Here is a 23,751-nt window from a genome sequence, read left to right as displayed (position 1 = left end):
TTTTGGTATAAAACCTGGTTCTCCTGTTCTTCCCTTAGTTGCTTGTCAATGAGTAACTGTCTTTTGGCAATGTTGTATGTTCATGCCCCATATACTGACACATCTGTCCGTGTGACACAGGGCACTGACACTGGATGTTCCGCCTCACAAGACCTCGCTGGTCTACAGTATGTGGAGTACACCATCACGTTCCAAAGACTCTGTGACGCTAGATAGGCCGTCACCAACCGTGTAGTGGTCTACATTCATTTCACATTGAATTCGTGCATACATGTGCAAGGGTTATGTTTAATCACTTGATGGGCAATGTTGAACTTGTCTAAATTGTGCATGTGCCCGTCGTGTAGAAGCCTTGTCTGCTATAAGCAAGAGCCTTACTGATAAAATCAGTACCACTGGTCTCCAAGTACCAAGGGTCCATCCTAACACACTCATACAGCCAATGGTGCCTTCCTTAAGACCACTCCTTTAGGCCATTGTGTTGACTGTTCCATTGTAAAAATAGGGGTGTTTGCAGTGTGACATGGTTAGGAGCACCAATAAAGTTATAAGAATTGGATGTATATGATTATGAGCTAGTAGACTGATAAGGATTAACATGCTGTGCTTTATAGAAATAATACATTTCTGTACATAAAGTATTACTGATATTAATGCTCAAGAGAAAAGATGGCCCCAAGTATATATTTTAAAATGGTTGCTGATTCTAGCATTACTACATATCAATACGACAATCAAATTGTAAGTGCCTTTTACCAACTATGTGCTCTTCAAAAGGCAAAATTAATTAAGCTACCGTCAGACAAACATCGAAATGTCCTGTCACCGAAAATGTATCTACATAAATGAAATCATTGTCCTAAAATCTCAGATATCTTTGATGCATCCTTTTTAAAAGAATAGCAAATATTGTAACCAGACTTGTGTAGTTAACGTTAACCAAAACAATGTTCAGGTTTTAGCATCTATGATAATGTGTAGCAGCCATGGAAAAATACAAATGCTTGAATCATGCTTGTAAATATTTGCAGAACATAAAAACACAGACTGTGTCGTTTCACTGTGATTGTATCAGTATTAAAGTAGATTAAATCATTGTGTAAGACATGCAAAATTAAACTGTGTGTCATTTCTTAGCTATCAGAAGAAACATCATGAATTCATATTATGTGACACAATCACTTTTGATATCTACACATAAAAGCATATGTTGCTATAAGTGTAGACTTACTGGTGTAGCTAAGATTCATTGTTCTTTGAATATGGAAGTGTGTTTTTAACTGCATTAATCAGATTGTAGTATGATACATACAAACACTACAATGATCATAACATGTAAATCTAACAAAATGTTTTTACTATGGTAAAAGTTTATGTAAAAAAAGTCAATCTCACAAGGAAGGCAACAGTCACACATGTACATATTTTCTTGCTTTTAAGTTTTTAACATTTTGTGAGATCATTTATTTACTATGTTCTTGGTGGTGGTGATTTGTTACCAGATTTTTGTTGATTTATTATGTTGTTTTCTTGTCTAACCCCACTTATTTGTCAACAACGTTCCACATTTGATGTGTCAATGTCAAAGTCTGCAGCAACTAACCATTTTGCAGCTTCGTGTAGCAAAGATGATGCACTTTGACGTTGTGTGATTTTATGGAAAGAGAAAATTCTGACAGAGAGAGAGACTGTATGTATATGAACTGAAGTGGAAATCAGTATATTTTTAAACCGGGGGAGGCACAGAGGAACTAGAGTATGCAATGTATTTTCTATTCTGCAAAGAAATAAATTACTGTAAATGGAAAACATGATGTGTCTGACTCTTGATTGTTTGATGTTGGTTAAAGCCTTGGAATAAGTGGCCAATTTCCTTTTATTGATTGTCATTGATATTCAAGCAGGCAAGTTTTAAGGTTAAATGGAACAATTATAGTGGTATTTTCACATTGTATGTTATATTTTTGCATTGTTACAGAGTTACTACATTGTTGGATGTTTACACCTTTGGAAATACATTATTCCAAGAATCAATTTATTACCCGTGGTTTGTAGTTGAAATGTAGTTTCACTAAATTAAAACTTATCAATGACCATTCATATAATAATTATTCATAATTTATATTCATAAGTATATCTATATTCAGTATTGCACTCATTCATGTATGTACAATTTCACGTGGACAATTAAGTCATGAAAATCAAGCTAATTGTGCGTTTGGTATTTCAAATCTACAGGAACAACTTACAGATTCAGTTCAAGGAGTAACATATTACAGTAAATCGCTGACATTTCCCTGCTCTTTGGCCATTGGATATACAGTTCGCTCTATGTACAAAAGTGATTTTTCCCAAAGCCTACAATTAAATTCTATGGTATCTTACATGTTCGCACGCTTTTATTTATAATTGGGTAAAAACTAAATATTGCAGATGTTTTACAACGATTATGCATTAGTTTGCCAACTCAAGTCATTTCATTAGCTAATCTTGTCCTTAGATTTTTATGTTTGCATTTTCTTCACGCTTCCTTTAGGACCACTTTTCGTTCTTTTTTCCAGTATTTTACACAAATCATACACGTACAACTCTTCACGTGAAGGACCAATTTAACGACGTCAAAATTCTCTTACACAATTGAATCAGCGCCTGAGTTACATTCGTGCTGCAGACGTTAGAATATGTCTTCGAGAAAGCTGAAAAGTGTATCACACCACTGTTCCCTGGTGGGTCTCACACCCTGTCGGTCTGGTCTGCTCCAACTGACACATAGTCGTAGGCATGTGTGCTGTCAGTCAGAACCAGCGGACTGTCAACATCGCTGCCCATGGTAATGTCTGTGGCTTTCTCTGAACTGGCTGTGCCCTGGTGGAAATAAAATAGCACAGGCAGGATAGTTAGTAGGTAGGTTTACTTATGTGTGGGGTGTTTAGCACCAAGGACAGGTATGTTAAGTGATGTTTACTTATGTGTGGGGCGTTAAGCACCAAGGACAGGTATGTTGAGCGATGTAAAAGGTGTTCAGTATTAAGGACAGGTATGTTAACTGATGTGGAAGAAGTTCGATTATGGGGTCGTGTGGCGCAACGGCAGAGCGTTCGACTCAGAACCAAGAGGTCCCGAGTTCGAATCCTGTCATGTCACCGATCTTGTGCCCTTGGGAAAGGCACTTTACACGACTTTCCTCACTCCACCAAGTAAATGGGTACCTGACTTCGGTTGGGGAAGGTCGTATTGAGGTCACCTGGTGGCGCCGAATGGCAGCCGCCCAGACCCTTGCGACAGTTTCACAAAATGCAAGTGTGGATAAGATATTATATATGTTGTGTATTGTGTGAAACCTGTAATATCCTGCATCAATTCAGCGCTACTGGGCTGCCATTGCGGGTAATTTCTGACCAATAAAAACCATTATTATTATTATTATTATTATACCAAAGGCAGTTATGTTTCCCAATGTGAAAGGTGTTCAGTAACTAGGGCAGGTATGTTTACTGAAGTGGAAGATGTTCAATACCAAAGGCAGGTATTGAAGAATAAAATTGAATCTTTACCACTGGATTACCGCATTTTCAGACGTTTCAAGTGTCCATTCTCTCAACACATTTTTGACAGAAAGTGTAAGATGGACAGTCGAAACGTCTGGGAATAAAATGCGGTAACCCAGTGGTAAAGATTCAATTTTATTATTCATTTCCTGGACCTGGATGACAAATATTCACAAAATGTACAAAGGCAGGTATGTTTCCCAATGTGGAATGTGTTCAGCGCCGAGGACAGATAAATTTAATGGTGTTGAAGGCGTTCAGCACCAAGGACAGGTAAATCATAGTCGAAAAAAAGGTGTTCATTCCCAAAGATAGGTACGTTTTGCTTATTGATGTGAAGGGTGTTTAGCAGCAAGCACGGGTATTTCAAATGGTGTGGAAGGTGGTCAGCACCAAGGACAGGTATAGTTATTGATGTGGAGGTCGTTCAACATCAAGGACAAGTGTGTAATTGACGTTGAATGCGTTCATCACCAGGGACAGGTATGGTTTTGTTTTGTTTTGTCTGTCAGTGAGTAGGAACTAGTTGGTATATTTCACTACTTGTTTAAGCTAAGATAACAAAATGATATTCACCTGTATATGTTGTCTGTACATGCCCCAGTGGTATGAGATATCTGGCCAGTACCGCACCAGTACCAGATTGCATCCCAACAGCACTATCACTGCACCGAGCCACTGAGGGGTAACAGACGGAAACATTTAGAATATGCACTCATGCCACTATTTGGTTTGTTCAACTTTGACAATTATGAAATTGCAATTCAGGTTGAAAGTACAATGATGATGATTAAGGGACATTTTGCCAACTTAGTGTAACCATTGCGGTGAGTCCGGCAAATGTTAGCACGTAGGCAAACATTATCGTTTAAGGTTATCTTCGCGTATTTAAGGTTAATATCTCGCATATAGGTTCATTTAGTTGAGCCCAAAGACATATCTTATGCAACGGTTGTTATGCCGATGCAACGTTGACCAAAGAGAACAAGAGAGATTCGGCAGTTATAATAGGTTTAAATAGCAGGCTAATTACCGTATACGCATTGCGTTCTACCGACGCGCTACAAATGTCAAACATAACAACATACAGTTTGTTTAATGAAGCATATCCAATTCTAACTGGCTATGAGCGTTGTAACATCTTTGACGTATTATGAAACGCATTTCATTTTAGCAGTCAGCTTTTTATTCCAATTCCCTTTGTTCAATTAAGTTTTTTTGGGGTCAGGAAAACATCTAAGAAGAAGTTACTTTGACTGATGCGCTGCAGATAATGCTATCAGTTGCGCATGCGCACTGACCTGAACCCAGCACATCATGAGAGACTCCCGCCACAGCTCGTACCACGGCCGGACCTCGCTTTCGATCTGCTCGATCGTCCACCAGATAAAGATGAACAGCGCCTGCGCAGGAATCAGCAACCTGTGGTGGAAGTGTGTGTGTGTGGGAGGGGGGGGCAGAGACAGAAGAATTTTTTTTTTTCAAATCAGCATCATCTGTAAACACAAGTCAATAGTGACCGGTGTAATGGCCAACTGAATAGATTGATCACTTTGCATTCGGTAGATCATGGGTTCAATCCCCAGCCAAGTACTAGGCATACCAAAAACTTAAAAAATGGTATATACCGCTTTCCCTGTTTAGCACTCAGCACTTTTTATAAAGAGAATGGGAGTTGAGCACACACTCCACCACCACTGCAGCAATCCCGGGTGTAGTGGATAAAGTTGTGTGGCCGAATGGATACCAAAATAGAAAGGAGTTTATCTTAACTTTTAAGTTAATTTAAACTCATTTCTAAAAGTGCAGATCAGCTAAGCTTGTTACTAAATCGAGTACCTCGCTGTATATCAAAAGATACATCTACTTAAGACAATGCAGTTTATGCACATATTCATATTACCTTTTAACGCATAGGATATAATGACGTCAGAACTAACCTTATGACCCAGATCCACACGACAGGCAGGTGCCAATCAAACAGGTAGCCGTACTGTTAAGAAAATGATGATCAAAGTTATTACTTATGTCTTTCTAATGCACTTTAAAGGTTAGCTTGCCAGACGTTAAGTAAAAACCGTAATCAAGCTCCCACGTTTCCTCCCTGTGCATTTTGAGTTAATAAGATCATTGTAGCCTGTGCTATATCCGTGAACATTGGGAGACGTTTTTTTTTTTCTTGTTGCCTTCACTAGACGGTTATGATTTCGGTTTCGTCTGTTTTCAACTGGCTGGGCATGTACATGTGTTTGTTTGTTTGTTTGTTTGTTTGTTTGTCCGTCTGTTTTTTTTGTTTTTTTGTTTGTTTGTTTGTTTGTTTGTTTGTTTGTTTGCTTGAGGGTTTGTACCATAACTCGGAAAGCTGTGGGTGGACCTTCACCTAATTTCCTAGGTGGGTAGGTGTCAAGGTGATAAATGTCAAATTCGAAAATGGGCGTTCTAGCGACTTCCGTGTTTGATATCTCGTGTTCTGAAAGTACTTCGTGTAGGTTTTGTGTGGCTCCCTATCAGCTTTGCTTGGAAATGCAGTGGACCTTCATTTGATGCAAATCAGAGCGTAATTTACATAATCAATGAGGAACACGTATAAGTCGGTTGCAGGAAGCATACATGTGTAGTCGACCTGTATTCGAGGACAGTAGCTATTGGACAATGGGGCTGCTAGCTTTGGATCTAGGACAACAGCTGGTGGTGGGCCGTTGATAACAGTTCCCTGGTTACAGTACTAGTACTGCAGTGTTCTATATCTCCGTGGCGTATCAGTTGTCGAAGAAATCATGTCATCACAATTCATGTCACTAATGAACTAAAGGTTAACTTCATTTGGAGAAGGTATGACATCCTGGAACTCTAGTTTCTTCATTCAACGAGTACATCAGTATCTTCCACGGTACATGCTATTCGACTCATAACAAAATCTATCTTGATGATATACCGTCAGTTAAGTGAGTTGGCGGGGGTAAGCCAGGCCCTACTAAACATGCATGCACACATGAGGCGTGTATCATTTTACAGTATTTGTTTCGTCGGTAGATCTTTAACTGTTATAGGTAATTCTGGTCACCAAACGTACTGCTGGCATGACATTAGCGATGCATATATGAATAAATGGTAAAGATATCAATACTCTGTTATAATTGTCCTGGCATGACCGAGCAACATGCCTGTACACCAAAACCCAGCACGAAACATACTTGTACACCTGAAATGCCAGCACTTCGATCTCAGAAACAACGCAAGTGCGAAACACAGGCGTGTAGTCACACAGACACTTTCTTAAAAAAAAAAGATATTGCCCTGAGCAGAAACATTTCATATTAAAGCCTAGAAACAGTCCAGGTCAACAGAAAAAAATAAAAAACAAATGATGTAATCTTGTGGATTTAATCGCCGGGACCCAGACAGAAAATTTCATGTATCTCTGATGAGATGACGCATGGAAAAATTGACCAGAGCACAGTAAAAACAAATATGGCGCAAAGCGAGGTACTGGTCTTGTTGGTCTCATATCTTGTACTTTTTGTGCTGGTATCAGCTCAGCCCTGTCCAAAGAGCTGTAGTATTGTCGAATCGTTCACAGGAGTCCTGTCTTGTCACTGCCCCAATAAATATGGGAAAGGCTCTCCTTGCAGTTGGGTCGGACACGGAGGCATCTACAGCTTCCCCGTCTGTCTTGAAGCGATACCAACTGACTTCATCGAACAAACTCGATCAATCTCCATCGAGCGTCTCTGCTCTTCTACGCTTCAGGAAGAATCTTTTTCGACATTGTCAAACGTTCACTTGCTGAAGGTACAAAGGTCAAATGTTTCGAAAATACAGAGAGGGGCTTTCCGAGGTCTGCCACTGGTACGGAACCTACATCTTGAAGACAACCGCATCTCCAGTCTAGGTAAGTTGATGGGGATTTGGTCACACAATTGGTGAAATATCTTTCTGTTGCATTGTTTTAGTAGCCCTAGATATTTGTTGTACGGTTATTGGTGGCCAAACTACTAGATGTTGGTACATCGGCGCACCAAATCCGAAGTGTGTGTTTTGGCACACTTTCGACAGATGATTATGTTAGAAATATTTCTTAAATGATATGAGTTAGCAAAAATAGGAGTGGATTATCATCAGGATTTGGAAGAAGTGCCTTAATGGTGGCCCCTAGTGGCTTTTTTTTACCTGCAGTACGCTTATTTGTTGTTGGTTGGTCAGGGAGTAAGGAAACACAGGTTACAATTGAAACATTATGTACCATAGTCTTAACTTGCTGTTGAAGGATACAAAAATACCTTCAGATGTATACATTTATCTTATTGTGTACGTGTTGCATGTGACATCACTTTATTACAAATACCCATCATTGTACCCCATGTACATTTTTAGATGGCCGTTATGCAAGGTACTTACACCACTTAAAATGGAATGGGTTTCTCACCAACAGATGGCTGTTTCAAACTTTGTCTTCTGCGTTGACTGTATTTTTAGCTCCACCCATTATGTTGATATAATAATCAATAAACCCAATTTATATTTTTTCCTCAGAACCCGATGCATTCCTTGGACTTGAGAAACTCGACGCCTTGTTTCTTGACAAGAACATGATCTCTGTCATATCGCAGCACGTCTTTCGTGGTCTGCCTCTGCTTCACTCGCTGTCGTTAGAAAACAACCTCCTGAGGTCTGTGCCCGTCAATGCTCTCCTACAGCCCAAGGCATTGCGGAGTGTCTACCTACAATATAATTACATCACCATCATCGACAGCGATGTCATAAGCCTGCAACAAAACCAGTGCATGCGTCTTCTGATAGGAAAGATCAAAGTGCGATGCGACAGGTGGTTTATCTGCAACCGACAATACCTGTACCACCTCTCGTTCCACCCATTTCTAACGTGTGCATCGCCTGCTCACCTCAATGGAACATTCACCTTTAACGTAAGGAAGGACATTTGCCAGACCACCACTTACAGACCACAACAGGAGACCGTTTCCACACGACATGATGAAATGCTCATCACCACCTTTGCGACCAACGTTGTCTTATCAGGTCCTCAAATCGTCAACAACAGTCTGTACAACAAGACCATTGTCGCCGAGGACTATACCGAGATGCCACACCCAAACAACATGACAGTCTATGAGCTTACCACGGCACATGTGGGCCATATCGTTCTTCTTGGGGGAGTCCCAATGATCAACGAGGATATCAACAACATCTATACCATTGCCAAGATCGGCGCCGTTGTTGTACCCATCCTTCTCGTGTTAGCAACAGTGGTTGGTCTGCTCACCTACAAGTTTTGTCGTGGCACAGATCTTGCTCTTCGTCACGACGTGGTAACCGAAGAAGATGAAGAAGCGTCTCCTGACACAGGAGTAAACCAGCACATTGAGCCTTATGCAGTGGCCTACGTTGATTCTGATGAACTGCCAGGATCAGACGAAAGCTCAGCCACAGGCAGACAACTCACCCCTCAGCGTGACAAAACCACAGAAGCCAACTACACCATTCAGCCATACGCAGTGGCCTATGCCGAAGACCCGGGGTCAGAGATTCAGCCATACGCAGTGGCCTATGCCGAAGACCCGGGGTCAGAGATTCAGCCATACGCAGTTGCTTACAATGAAGAGCCGGGATCACAGCTTCATTGCCATGCTGCTGAGACTGGCATTGGTAACCTAGACCAAGAAGACAACTATAAGATCCAGCCGTATGCAATAGGCTACCCTGACCATCCACAAGCGTCCAGGAGCCGCTCAGAGGTAGATTCTACACCGCTTAAAAATGGTACATACGAACAGGCAACAAACGTCAAACAACCACTGGCCCAACCACAGGACCAGTCGCTGCCAACAGATGTCATTGCACAGCCCACATATGAGAACTGTAAATGGGAAAATGGCAAGCCACTCGCAAGTGACGGTCAGGGTCCTTACGGAATGGAGGAGGGAAACGAAATTTCATCCACAAGACGAATGCTGTACAAAAGTGACACACAGCACGCTGACGCAAAAGAATACAGCGAATCTCACGTCGACTGCAAGGGTCCTCACGAACTGGGTGAAGGAAACGAGATCGTGAGCGAAAGCAGAGTGCTGTACAACAATGACTCACAGAAAAATGGAGAAGAAAAATACAGCACATCTCAGGTCCTGTACAAACGATAGACAGCCTGAGCCCAAGATGCCGTCGGATGTCGGCCACTAAGAATCTTTATTTGTGTTCACTAAGGATCTTTATTTGTTGTCACAAAGTATCAAAAGATCAGCCTGCTTTGATTATCCTGGTACAACCCAGCAACACACTTGTACACCTGTAGTGTAAGCACTGTGTGCTCAGAACTGCGCAAAGTATTCACATAATACATGCATTCATTCATTCATACAATATCCTTGTTTCAAAACAAGTGTCTGTCTAGCTACATAGATACGAGTTTTGAAACAAGGATGTTGCCCTGAGTTGAAACATTTCTTAGTAGAGCCAGGTCAACAGACTTTTGCTCAACAACATATGAGACTCTGGTGATCTAGTCTGGTCGGAACCAGACAGAACATTTCATGCATCTGTAATGAGATGACGCATGGAACATATTCACCAAAGCACAGTAAATTAAAGATGGCACCAAGCGATGCACGAGTCTCATTACGTTTGGTCTCAGAGATCCTAAGCAAAAAACAGTGGCTCGTTGAAAAATGGAGAAGAAAAACACAACACATTCCAGGAGTGCACGACAAACAGACGTTAAGTGATTTATCAAGAACCGATGGAATTGGAAAGTCGAATGTGAGTTACTAAGAATCTTAAAGCTTATTTGTAGTCACTAGGGATATCTATTCGTAGTATTCTTTTTCGAAATAATGAATATGTAGTATTTATGAAAGGCATAGATTGATATGTGTTCATCATAAGTGGTTTATTGTATTGCCAGTCACTAACGAAAGACAGCAGATTCTGTCTGAAACGTCTGTTCCACAATTTTATCCAGTTGTTCAAAATTGTATTGCCTATTTTGTCACTGTGATTTGTCACCGTGATTTGGTATGGATACTACCTGAAATATCTGGCCGTTTATAGATTTATCCAGTTATTGAGTAACGTTAACTGTTCTTGTTAACTACAGATCCTTATGAATATAATCACTGACGAAAGGTTGTGGATACTACCTGAAACATCTAGCCGTTCGTAGATTTATCCAGTTGTCGGGTAACTTTGGCTGCTATTTCAAGAGATTCACAGATAGACTATATACAAGATTTATCCATTACAATATAGTTTTTGATGTAATATCAGATCCAGATATCAAAATCAGATCCCGATGTTGGTATCTGTATATCTCTAAAACTTTCAATTTCATTTCTTTCTTTTGCATGTACAGTAGAAGCCACTTAATTGCACCTCAGATAAACGCACATTCCATTTAACTGCACCAAATCCCAAACCGGTTCCCATACACTGCATTGTTAGTGACTCCGCATATCTGCGCGGCGCATTGTCACCAATGCCGGATAACTGCACCAAAAATCCTCGACAGGTTAACTGGAAAGGTGCGCTAGAAATCGGCAAACGCGGTACAAATGAGCCGATTTGTGCCTATGTAGAGGCACAATACCACCAATATGTCTAAAATTGTTTTCACTAACAAAAGAAGGTGGTTTCCATTGACAATCACGTTGATAGCGATCGTATGGGAGGTCCTGGGCGGGTCACGGGGCGTGTCGTCACCATAAAGAGACGCACGGCATTGCGTTTTGGCAGACAGCATGCCAAATTCGATCATGAGCCTCTTAGCGGCTTTCTACGGCACTACAGTGGACTTTGATTGAGAACGTTAGTTTGATATTCGACCTCAATGTGTCGAATAGCTGAGAATGTACCTCGTTAATGACGACATCTCTGAATTTCCGCACCCCAAATCTTAGAGCGAGTATCGTCAGGCCAGTACCACAGAACAGTAGTGAGAACCCCCACACGAAATCCTGTAACAAAAACGAAATCGGGATTAATGATAGTAAATGAGAATAGAGTCTTGTAATATAACAGGGCACAGGAGCCCAAGAGATACATTTCTTTTGGTATGAAAATTGTAAAAAAATGTCCGAAAATTGATTCTTGGCAGAATTTGAAATACCTCTATATCTATACTTGTTTAGAATACATTCAAGTACATGTCTGCCAAATTTGGTACTTTTTGCACAATTTTCAGCTATGCCGCTGGACTATAGAAAAATAACGCACCTTTAGGGAAACAAAAATATAAATTTAGTTCATTTTGTCAGTTCAAGAAGCTTCGACCGTGTGCACAGTGTAACTATAAATAACTACTTGCATTACCACCAAATATTACCAAGAAAAACTCGAATGCGAAATCGGACCATTGGTCCTGTACTATGGAATGAACTCGCCACAGAAAAACGAAAACACACTACCGTATTAGCTTCTAGAATTTGACTTTGTGAGCATTACAACTGGTAGTGAGTTAAAAACTTCTTATATTCTTGTTTATCGTGTAACGTATCTGTGTATTGTATTGTATCCAAGGAACATGAACAACAGTGTATCTACTGAGTGAAATAAATTGAAATGGATGGAAATCACACCCGGCCACTTTGTCCCAAACTTATCTTCACCTAGTCTCCAACCAGACCCAATAGATTGCAAAGACCGTATCCAACTGGAAGAAGGAGCTTATAGTGCAATCTAAGTCTTGGGTGGCTATGAGACTTGGGTTGGCTATGAAAACTCCTTCTGCCTGTTGGATACGGTCTTTGCCAACCCGTAGGTCTGCTTGGAGACTAATCTTCACCCCCACTTTAACCTTTCGCAAGTCCTAAGAACCCTGTGTGTATGTATAAGGCACGCCCACCTGATTGACGAGGAAATTGATGTCCAGAGCTGACGGTAGACCAATCAGGAACATGAGAAGCGTCACGCCCAGAACAGTCAGTTTCCTTGGTACTACAGGACGTCAATAGAAATCTTTATTGGCACAACAAAAGTACAGTGACTCCCACAAGGTCTACTACATTTTACATGCAAACCGTCAAGTGGATACAAATGTATTAACCTATACATTAATGTATATGAATAGATATGAGTAAATCAACTTGTTGAGTCCAACGTATCATTTGCAAAATTGGGTCTAACGGCTAAATATGATATATTGAAATATTTGTATATTCATAAAGAACACACAAAAATAAGAACGTGCTTACGACACACAAAGACAATGTCTTTATTTCGTCTTCAAAATATCATACGCTGTAAAATGTCTTATCCTTTCATGCCTTCAAAATGCTATGCTTTTAATGTACCTAAAGAAGTTTCAGAACGTTAAAACTGGAAATGTTCTGGATATTGCAATCTGTATAATATCAACATTTACTTGCTCATATCAACACATTTCTATCATAATTTCATACTTCAGGGTTTAAAAAGAGCACAGAAACAAGCCGCACGAGTCTTTTACATATTGGGACCACCAAATAAATTAGCGCCCAGATTTTCAATGAGTTCTGACCACACAACGACATTACATCTTTGCCCCATGATCTGAAATGGGATAGTATTATTTAAACTTACTATGTATAGAAAGTAAACTGAATTTGAAAATCCGACTTCCAACGTGCTAAAATCGATTTAGGCTCCTTTAAGAAAAAAATGAAGGACAGACGAGAATTTTTAAAGGTCTTACCTCCAAAGTCTTCAATGTTCCTGACTACTGACTCTACAATGGTGATGTGACTGCTCCACCCCGCCATCAGCACACACAGGAAGAATATCGCACACAGCACCCGTCCTCCCGTCATGGTGCCGTACAGTATAGGGACCCTGGGGGGGGGGGGGTTAGATGCACTTATCAATGGAAGAATAAAGAGAAGTTATGCATCCTTTCCTGCAAGTAACCATGTGATTATCATATAGTGTTCATGTACTGTACTTCAAAGGCCACCATTTTTAGATAGAGTAACCACACCGCGATATATGCGCTTGTAAGCATGTATGGCAAGTATCCCATAGACTGTTTCTTACCCGGCTTATGTTTAGGTCTCAATTGCGCCGGTCCCCGTCTGGGCCCCGAAGCCGAGTACCGGGGGATACCTCCGGGTGTTCCAACAATTACCTCACGGCGTCTATTTGTTACCGGGCCCCGCGTTGATTTTAAGGTCGGGTTAAAAGGATTCGGGGTCCCGGCCGGGCCCAAAAATAGCCCAGCAGCCGCAGGGTGTCCCACGGGGCCACGTAGGTGCCCAAAACAGCTAGTGAACTACCCGACGGAGCCCCTTTCTCCAATTGGGACTTAATCATAAATCTGTGATATGTTATATTGAAAACACGTCTGTACATATAGTGTATACCATATGAGTGTGAGTCCAGTGTTTGCAGGGCCGTTCTCCTTCAGCAGGTCCACGATGGGTGCCAGGGACATGCCGGGATTGGCAGATATGTAGAAGGAGAAGACGACACCGAACAACGTCAGAGCGCACATGAGACTGAGGAAGGGAAGGTAGCGCATAAGATTTACTGACATTTCCTGACGTAGAACCAAGTAATCGGCCTAAAAAGACCTCTCCTGCATAAAGATTTTCCTGCATAAGATATATACTTGCTTGCTTGCTTACTTGCTTACATATATATATAGGTCCATCAAATGTCTGTTAATCCCATACTATCTAGTGGGAGAGTCATTGATATGACGTCACGATCCGTGACTAATTTGTACCACCAAAGAGCACACAGCAGACATTTTTAGTTCGCCGTGTAAGCACGTTCTTTTCCGACAATAGATCTAATATTACATAGATGTTTTCAGAAAGAAACAAAGTTTTACGTGAATCATAGAGAAAATTTCATTTCATGTACACTTTAAGGGCGGCTGATAAATATTAGTACGCGGGTACCGACCTGACGAGATCGTTGATGACGGGCACTATGGTGCTGTACCGGACAACTCCGTGTGTTCGGGTCATGTAGGTGGCCAGGACCAGGAACAGTCCACTTCCAGAACCTGCGGAGGGGCCAATTATCACATTTGGGACCAGAAAGCTTTGTTGTCGTATTGGTCCACCTGTGATGTTTATCTGTGAGCTAACATGTGTCTGCTACATCTTAACTTGAATGTGAGGAAAGCAACCTGTAAACTAAACCTGTTTGCTTTATCTAGTTGATAACATAAGGACGAAATATGATGATGATTGATAACATCTATTAACATAATTCCACCAGGGTACAAAATTCCGCCACTCTGAAAGTATACGTCCAAACAGATCTCCACCCCAACGCTCCCCAGTATAATGCACTCCTGCATATCTAAAATATGTATACCTGTTGGGTGCTAAACTAGAGATCTTCCAAACCCACTGTTTTTCAAAGTGGAGTATTCTTGCAACCCGGCAGATCAATGTTAATGGAGGTTAGTTGTTTTCTTGAAATATCCATTTTCTTGTATTTAATTGGTTCTATTTCCCAAACTGTAGTTAAGCCTTAAGCCATGATATCGGGGACTCATGTTGATAAACATCAATGAAAGTCATCAGAGAAATATACTAATAACACCTCTGACCTGTATCCCAGGCGTTCTGCACCAGCGCGTCCACCCACAGACCTGGCTTCCCGATCTCAGCTGGAATACAAAGTCAACAATACAGTGCATCATCAATACGTTACTTGCGACACTTTCCATGCAACTTTCTAACTGTAACACCATTTAGAAATACATGTATTTCTCTTTTGCTAAACCTGGGTTTAAGTTGTACTGAATCAAAAGTCTCGTACATGCATGTTGTATGCTATAACTTAACTTGATTTCTTTGGGCAGTAGTAGCGGCCAACCTCTAGCCAACCGTACGCACTCACACCACATCTTCAGAAAAGAGGCTGTAGCCGCGTATAGTTCCCGTTTAGAACTTTATTCGAGCCCACACCGAGCCCATAACTTGATTTCTATGATAACTTGCTCTACCTACCCCAGTCAGCAGAGAACGTAAATGTGACGCCTGCCGTGGCGTGAGGAAGCGTCATGGACCAGATAAAGGTGGCGAACATCAGGACCAGCAGCAGGGGGATCATCACCTGGATATTGACACAGACCTCAGTTAAGTACTGTTACTTTCTTTTCACAATACAAAACGTACTCAAGCAGCTGGATTAGCCGTCAGACATTTCAAATTGCATCTTCTTCCTTTCGCCAGTGACTGAAATCTGCCACTGCTGTTTAAATCGCCTGGCCGTTTATCAAACTTGTCCAGTTGCTTGAGTTACTTTTGTATTGTGTGTCTCATTATCTGGGTATCTAACTTTCATATGGACGCTGCGTTTGTGTTTTATTAGTTTGTTAATTCGTTTGTTTATTCGTTTGTTTGTTTGTTTGTTTGTTTTTGTTTGTTTGTTTGTTCGATCAGTAAGTGCGTCAAACATCCAACATTCAAAATTTACAATAAAAAAAATGCCATGATTGTTTCCTACCTTGAAAAGCGGTTCGAATGTTTTCACTCCTTTCAAGATGGCGATGGCAGTCATGATGACGATGATGGCATGTGTGAGAATAGGCAAAGCTGTGTCCTGGGAAAGGATGTAAAGATAGACTCTTCGATATTACATTTTAGAAACAAACAACACACTCAGTTCACTTTGTTGACGACATTGGAGATCTTAATACTTAGTCTGATGTTGTAAGATATCTCCGTGACACAAATACTAGTTCTACTAATCATGATATCATAAAAAATTCAAGACACAAGTTTCGAAACGATGCTTGATTAAATGTATGCATTTTTGTGCTCTTTCTTTGTTCTGATATCTACGAGACACAGATGTATGGAATTGTTGTGTAGAAGAAGGAACGGCTAACCACGAGACAACTGTATTTGACGTCATTGATTTCCACTTCGACTAGAATATTAAAGGAACCCAAAATGATTTCACGTTGGAAGTCAAACTGTCAAATTCAATTTTCTACATAGTAAGCAAGTTTAGATAACACTGCCCCATTGCAGATCAATCTTCATGGAGAAAAGATGCGATATCGTTGTGAGGTTGAGAACTCATTGAAAATCTGGGCGCTTTTATTGGTGGTCTCAATATATAAAGGACCTCTCGTGCGGCTTGTTTCTGTACTCATTCAAAACGCCCAAAGTATGAAATAATTATAGAAATGTGCTGATATAATCAATTAATGTTGATACCATACAGATTGCCATTTCCAGAATATTTCTAGTTTAAACATTCTGAAATTCCTTTGTTTTTGTTTTTGATATGAACAATATGTGCTACGTACCTCAGTGTAGTGTCTGAAGATTTCCGAACTCTCGCCGTGGGTCGCGGGAAGCTCCCATCCTATGGTGACGATCAGGTAGTACAGGTACCAGCCGACAATTACAGCATAGAAACAACTGCAACAAAAGGTTTGTTAAACCAAATACAGATTTCAAGAAATATCAACCAAAAGATTTACCATGCATGGGATGTACAGTTTATACGTATACATGTGTGTTAATTTGTATTTCCCTTGCGAATATTTACGTCATTCAGGCTGCCTTTAAAAGACGTATGTCTGCAATGTTGATATGTAAAGAATTGAATTGAATTGAATGCACTGTCGTCCTTCCAAAATCTTTTGTTTATCATACTAGCAGACAAAACATTTGTTCTGTACATTCCAATCGATCATTAGTAGGGTAGTCTGTTACGGACTACATGAACGCCCGATTATGCTTAGGGTACTTGACGGGCTGTTTTTTTTTTTTTATTATTGCACTTTCGGTGTGACACCTACATAGCTCCCTGGGACACCCTGCGGCTGCCGAGCTATTTTTGGACCCGGCCGGGACCCCGAATAATTTTAATCCAGACCCGGGACCCGGTAACAAATAGACCCCGTGAGGTAATCGTGCGAGCATAATGGGACCTAAGCATCAGGTAGGTGGAACGACAAGATACTCATACATGTAAGGCAAACAGACTTAGTCCAAAATGTACCACAGCTAGGGGCTAAGTGGCTTTTCAAGTACCGTTATTGTACCATCATCCCTTCCCACTCAATATACACTTTTGTACCACACGTGACTTACCCTATGATAAAGCTTGTGAGGACGATCCAGGCGCCGAGCCATCCGTACATGGGCCCCAGCAGCCGGGCGAAGGACAAGACCGTGGCCTTCCGTGTGTACCTGCCGATCCCGTACTCTATCACCAGCACGGGGACACACCACAGGATCAGGAACGGCACCCAGGCTATCAGGAACTGTAGGCATCCTGAAAGGGGTGTACAGAAAGTTCAAAATGGAATGAAATGGAGCGAAATGGAACGTAATGCTATCTGTACACAGCTAGAAAGGATATGCTCCCATTGAAATATTACTTTAAACGCTCTGCGGGGTGACCGTTTGTTTCGCTACGTTATCAGAAGTTGTTGTTTCGCTACATGATACAAGTTGTTTCGCTACATGGCAGAAGTCGTTTCGCTATACATTTGAATGCTACTAGTATTTCTCTGTACAGTCGGGTCTACAATGTTCGAAACGACATGTACCATTTAGCGAAACGACTTACCATGTTGCGAAATGTACTGTAGCGAACTGTCAATGTAGCGAAGCAACCTCTACACCTCTGCAGGTAGCAAATGGAAGGAGTTTTGCTCTGATACCGCTGTTATCAGATTATCTTCTGAAAACATTATGGCATATTACTCTTGCCTACAGTAACGTATAACCTCTTTATGTGAATTCAGAACCATCATTCATTACCAAGAAACCAGTCGTCTTCTCTCTCTCCATTTTATTTAAAGAAGCTTGCACAAACCACAGTCAAAAGTATTGTTTTCATGAAAAGAGGCAACTTTAACGACCAGCATGTGACATCATATAGGTCGGCCTCCCGTTTCTAATTCTAAAGACGATTTAACATTTGTCTAAGTCTTGGTAACGTTGAAAAGTTACACACACAAACACACACACACACACACACACACACACATACACACACACACACACACACACACACACAAAGAAAAATATTGAGCTCTTGTCTGTCTTGTAATTGTCTAGTCTTCCTTCCTTTTTATCTCCATGAAAAATGGAGATATTGTTTTGGGTGTGTCTGTGTGTGTGTTTGTCTGTTTGTGTTTCCGCACTACTGTAGTCAGCATAACTCAAGAACCTCTTGATGGATTACGATGATATTTGGTATGTGGGCAGGTGTTGTGAAGCCGAAGTTAAAGGTCGATTTTGGGCCAACTGGTATGTGACCTTGGTACTGCAGCAGAACTTCAATTTTTGTATCTTTTGACCAGGACGTGCTGTGGTCTTGATTTTTTGGCGGCAGATAGCTTGTGGTGCAATGAAGACGTGGTGTGGGTTTGGGCCCCCTAGCAGCTTGCTCTGGAACTGCAGGGTCGTTATCGTGAAAATCTTCTAAGGCGAATAACTGAACAAAGGAACGATGGATTTCCATGATATTTAGTATACAGGTAGCTTAGACAGAGATGTACACAATGAAGTTCAAATTATGTTAATTAGGACTTAATTTGCATAGCTAATGAAGAAAATCTATATTTGCAGTGTTTTCCATTATCAGACTCAAATACATGTAACGTATGTAGTTTATGGAAAGTGGATCATCAACAGATACCAATTATGCAAATAAATTCCTTATTTGCATAATTAATGCAAAAACACCACTTTTTATCTAATTGAAAAATTATAGGAGTCAATATTGCAACATGTGTAGGTTAGATAAAGGTGTTTATAACCAAGCATATATTATGCAAATGTGTAAGTCATTTGCATGAATAGAATTGTTCATGGAGATATGAGGTCGTGGAACTCTTGTTTGATTTTGTTATGCCCAATTCAAAACGGGATTGTGCCTTTTCGTTGCGCTGGAATGCGTCTGTGATGAGAAAATGTACATAATTTTCCTCACCCTTTTCTCCGCTGTTGTTGGCGATGATCCGGGGAAATCTCCAGATATTCCCAGTTCCGATGGCGCTGGCGAGACACGTGATCACAGCACCCAATGAGGAGGTGAAGGCCGACCCTCCCTCGTCTTCCGACTGACCGAGAGAATGGAAAGAACAGAAGACACAATGCTGACTATAACGTTACATGTAACCTCCATTAACATTAATCCGCCGGGTTACATAAATCCGCCACTTTGAAAAACAGTTGTAGTGAGAGATCTCTAGTACAGCACCCCCAAGTATGCACAGTTAAGATATGCAGGAGTGCATTATACCCAGGGGGACGTTAGGCTGGAGATCTGTTTGGACGGATCTTTTCAGGGTGGCGGAATTATGTACCCTGCTATGTTAGTAGATGTTAGTAGGAGAATAGCAAACAACATACATATTTCACTGATTTCTGCCGCCTACGTTGTTGAAGTTTTGTTAAAGTATGATGCAACTGTAACGCAACTATAACGCATGAAGGGTGAATGTAATGACTAGCTTGGGTGAGACAACTCGAGGACTCGTATGATTTATTTGCATGTTATTGTGAGGTTAAGGATCATGACGTTTTTTGTCCCAACAGATCTGGCTGACCCTGGAAAGAACAAGGACAGACAGGGACAGAAGATGTTACAATTTTTCTTGGCGTTTATATGTAAAGGGTTGTAGACTGCAGCTGGTGCCCTGGTTGGTGTCCCCATGCATGGATCGAGTTGCACCCAAAGTTCAACGATTGCTTTTATGACGGGTTGTTTTGTAGAATGTATACTCCATAAAACAGCTGTGTCACTGTTGCAATACGACACTTCTGGGTGCTTTGGTGATACGCTCTCCAAGACGGCGTCCAAACAGTTTCTGACGACTTTATTTTCACAGAGATCAACAACATTCACAATCGTGGGATAATTGTGACAAATATAAAAGGGGGGCAAAGTTCGTCATGTAACCTGTCTGGGTGAGAGTTACGCTTTACAAATATGGTACCTTAACAAACAAACACAGGTACCCGTTGTTCATTACAGCTTCAGAAAAATATCATTAATCAAATCTTTGCCAATAATTATCAATTGTGAGAAACAGGTTCGCAGTCCTATACATTTTACTAGTGTCGTCCCCTCACCTTGTCTTTCCGAACAAGCGGGGTTGACTCGTCCGCCATGTTGCCCGGTTGTGTCGGCCGTGTGATGTTCACCTGACCGGTCTCTGTTTGCCTAGCGTCACGGTACGAGGGGGTTACTCCAGGACAACGGTCTCTGACCTCGTAGTGAAAACTCGGAGTATCGTCTTCATATCTAGACTGACAAGCCTGGGGCGACAACCACGTACAAGATGAATGAGTTAAAAACCTGGCGAAAGAAACCGTTACGGTTTTTACTCCCCACAAATTCCTAGCTATAGCTAGCACTTTATCATAGTGAAACGCACGAATCTCCGAGTTCAATATCCCTGTGCAGCACATTTTGCCATAACTCACAGGGCCGGTGTGGGAGCCACTAAAACTCACGAGGTGTGTAGTACAGTCTCCTGGCCATGGCTCCCGCGGGAATCGAACTCGAACCGCCAGCTCACAAACCCAGCGCGCTTACCACAAGGCTAAAACACCTGGCCACTTCTTGGACTGGTGTCGCTTGAATCACACTGTTACAATCGCATTGAACAAAAACAAACGGGGAGGAATGTGTTTGGCGGTACAGAATATATCAATCAGGAAAGCTGAACAGGGTTTGACATTACGAAGGATCCCCGTGGTAATACATTTACACACACATCTGATATTCCGTTCACAAACAGGAGATATGTATGAAGTGGTGTGCAAATGACTACACATAGATCGGGACCACAAAATGGCTCACTAACAGCTGTGAGCAGAGAGTGGTGGTAGGATGTGTGGGGAATGCGGCGAACTTTATGATTGTGTAAAAATCATGATATGTTTGGTATGTAAGTAATTTTGCAACTATCGGCCCTCGGTAGCTAAGACTTTGTTAAGCTGATTTTTATTTAAATCTGTACAGTTTAAAGCTGGTATATCTGCCCTTCGGTGTAAACATCGCCTCCGCCAGACTTGATTAACTTAAAACCTATGCTACTGTGTACATTGATACATTGAATTGGAAAACTGTAATTCGTACAATACCGCTGTGGCTGCTGTTGGAATGGTGTTTGGAGGTTGGGGCGGCCACAGTGAAAAATTCTTTAACAAATTAAGATCACAGAATTCTGAAATAAGCGAGATCGCGCGTGTTAAGCCGTAGTTTCAGGAAGAAAATGGTCTTTATTGGCGAACTGTGACGGCGGAAAAGAATTGATTGCCTAGGAGTTGCAGTTTTCAGCGGTACCGCATGGTGACCTTTTCGCTCGCGGCCATCACGAGGTAAGCGCGTGTCCAGTACCCCACACCGCCCACTCACACTCAGACAAAACTCTTTTCCCTGAGCCTCACATTTGCGAAGTATGAACAAGACCGACTATTTTTAAGTTATCTTGTTTCTACAGGACGCAAACACTTCATTTTATAACCTGTCTTTTATATAAGATACTAATGCCCGAAGGCTTAAACGCAGAATTCCTTATCTTCAATGGTTTAGTGAAAAAATGTACATGCAATAAAGAAGAACGTTATTGTACGACAATTGTACACGGTGCAATGTGTGGCAACAACTAATAGGCATAGTTAAAGAATAGAGGTATAGAATAAACGCAAGGACACATGCAGCTATAACGTTACGTATACATATTTTTCTTGATATAGGTGCCATTTTGAGAAATTCAGTAATAATTCAAGTCGTTCGCTTTGATACACCCAGCCGCCGTCGCTGCATGCATATGCCCGGTGTGCTACGCTGAATTAGGGAACAATTCATACATGCGGGGACAATCATCAGAAGGCGCCGCTATAATATTTCCTCTGTGACTTTTACAAACTAGAGCTGGTCCGCACGTACGTGCAAAACAATTACTTGTATGGTCTGCTGGTCACAACTTTGAAGTTTTTGACATAGGGGCGGTGGATTGTTAATAACTGTGTTTAGGGCACGGTATTGAAAGGCGGAGCCCATCCCTCTTCTTCCATCGGCTTTTACCTCCCCAAGAAGAATTCAGAAGACATGTACCCCGTTTTCACCTGGTGAAAGAGAAAAGTTGTGAAAGTGCCTTTCCCAAGGATACAACGTCTTGCCAGGAATCGAACCAGTGATCTCGTGTCCGCTGGCTTATACAAACTCGGCCATTCAGCACCACTTATCCCGCTAATATGTGTTCTGTCCATTTGTAACAGTGTGGTTCGAGCGCCACTTACTGACCAGCTGCAGTCTAACCGGTCCGGACCTTTTGGCATAGTGGTAAGTACGTAATGTTTGTACGCTGGCGGGCCAGTGTTCGATCCCCGGGAGCCAGGAAACTGTATAATACTAGCCTCGTGCGTTTCAGTGGTTCCCACACCGGGAATCGGACCAAAGCCTTGGCGGTGAGATGGTGCAACACTTACTGACCAGTCTAACTGGTCCGGACCTTTTGGCCTCGTGGTGTGTTGGGTTTGTACGCTGGCGGCCCGGGTTCGATTCCCAGGAGCCAGGAGACTGTACTATTCGCCTTGTGTGTTCACATTTTCACCCACGCCCGAACTTACACGAGCTTGATCCACTTGTCCAATCGTAACCGCTGACAGAGATCTCGCACGACTTTCTTCCGGACCAATCAACGTCAATGAAGATAAACATGTTTGATCCTGAGTCATACCGACATTTGTTAATGGACTCTCTTTGATCCCTCCGACAGCCTGACAAGCAAAGTGGCCCCTCAAGAAATTCTTGGTTCAGAATCATTTTCCTTTTTCTACCTCTCCCTGTGGTCTGCCATTCTCTCTATCCCGGTGAAACATTTATAGACCATTTTTGATGCTTCACCTTTAAAGGAAGGTAACTGTAATACCTTTTATCAATGTATGACAACCTGTACGCCTACAACTCACCGGCATTTGTTTCACGTTGAAAGGAGATGTAACTCCATGCAGCACAAGTGGTACTTAAACCATTCAAACATTGAGACACAGACTTCAAGCCCTTTTTATCCAACCTGTTTAATGGACAGAGCGGGCTTCAGACGGACTTTACGACATACTCTTCTCAAGTTGCAAATGTATGTATTTTCTGCAAACAGTCCGCCTTTTACGTTATAGGAAATAAGAGATGGGTTTACTTTCAGGAGTGGTGTAATGTTAGAAGTAGAGGATCACAAAGTCACGGCGACAGCGTGGCTGACAGTTTGGAG

The 23,751-nt window shown here is 41.6% G+C and overlaps 2 protein-coding genes across 2 annotated transcripts in view; one reads left to right on the top strand and one right to left on the bottom strand.

Moving 5' to 3' along the window:
- Positions 1-1,809, top strand: part of LOC136429922 (myelin regulatory factor-like) — a 34,325-nt gene extending 32,516 nt beyond the window's left edge. The window contains exon 29 of the mRNA XM_066420090.1: positions 121-1,809. Coding sequence (XP_066276187.1) covers positions 121-216 — 96 coding nt within the window. The 3' untranslated portion in view covers positions 217-1,809. The remainder of the gene's footprint in view (positions 1-120) is intronic.
- Positions 1,705-20,722, bottom strand: LOC136429928 (uncharacterized sodium-dependent transporter YocR-like). The gene is made up of 16 exons (XM_066420108.1): positions 20,603-20,722; positions 19,458-19,587; positions 17,606-17,789; positions 16,813-16,927; positions 16,002-16,097; positions 15,503-15,608; positions 15,100-15,159; positions 14,442-14,544; positions 13,895-14,029; positions 13,231-13,367; positions 12,403-12,494; positions 11,414-11,515; positions 5,489-5,541; positions 4,850-4,970; positions 4,125-4,226; positions 1,705-2,865 (listed from the first exon to the last, which is right to left on the bottom strand). Exons 1-16 carry the CDS (start codon positions 20,639-20,641, stop codon positions 2,734-2,736), a joined length of 1,707 nt encoding a protein of 568 aa, XP_066276205.1. The 5' UTR covers positions 20,642-20,722; the 3' UTR covers positions 1,705-2,733.
- Positions 20,723-23,751: the final 3,029 nt, after the last annotated feature.

Source organism: Branchiostoma lanceolatum, chromosome 3 (genome assembly GCF_035083965.1).
Source record: "Branchiostoma lanceolatum isolate klBraLanc5 chromosome 3, klBraLanc5.hap2, whole genome shotgun sequence".
NCBI lineage: Eukaryota > Metazoa > Chordata > Leptocardii > Amphioxiformes > Branchiostomatidae > Branchiostoma > Branchiostoma lanceolatum.
Note: the sequence above shows the minus strand (reverse complement) of the source record. Positions and strands in the feature narration are given on the sequence as shown.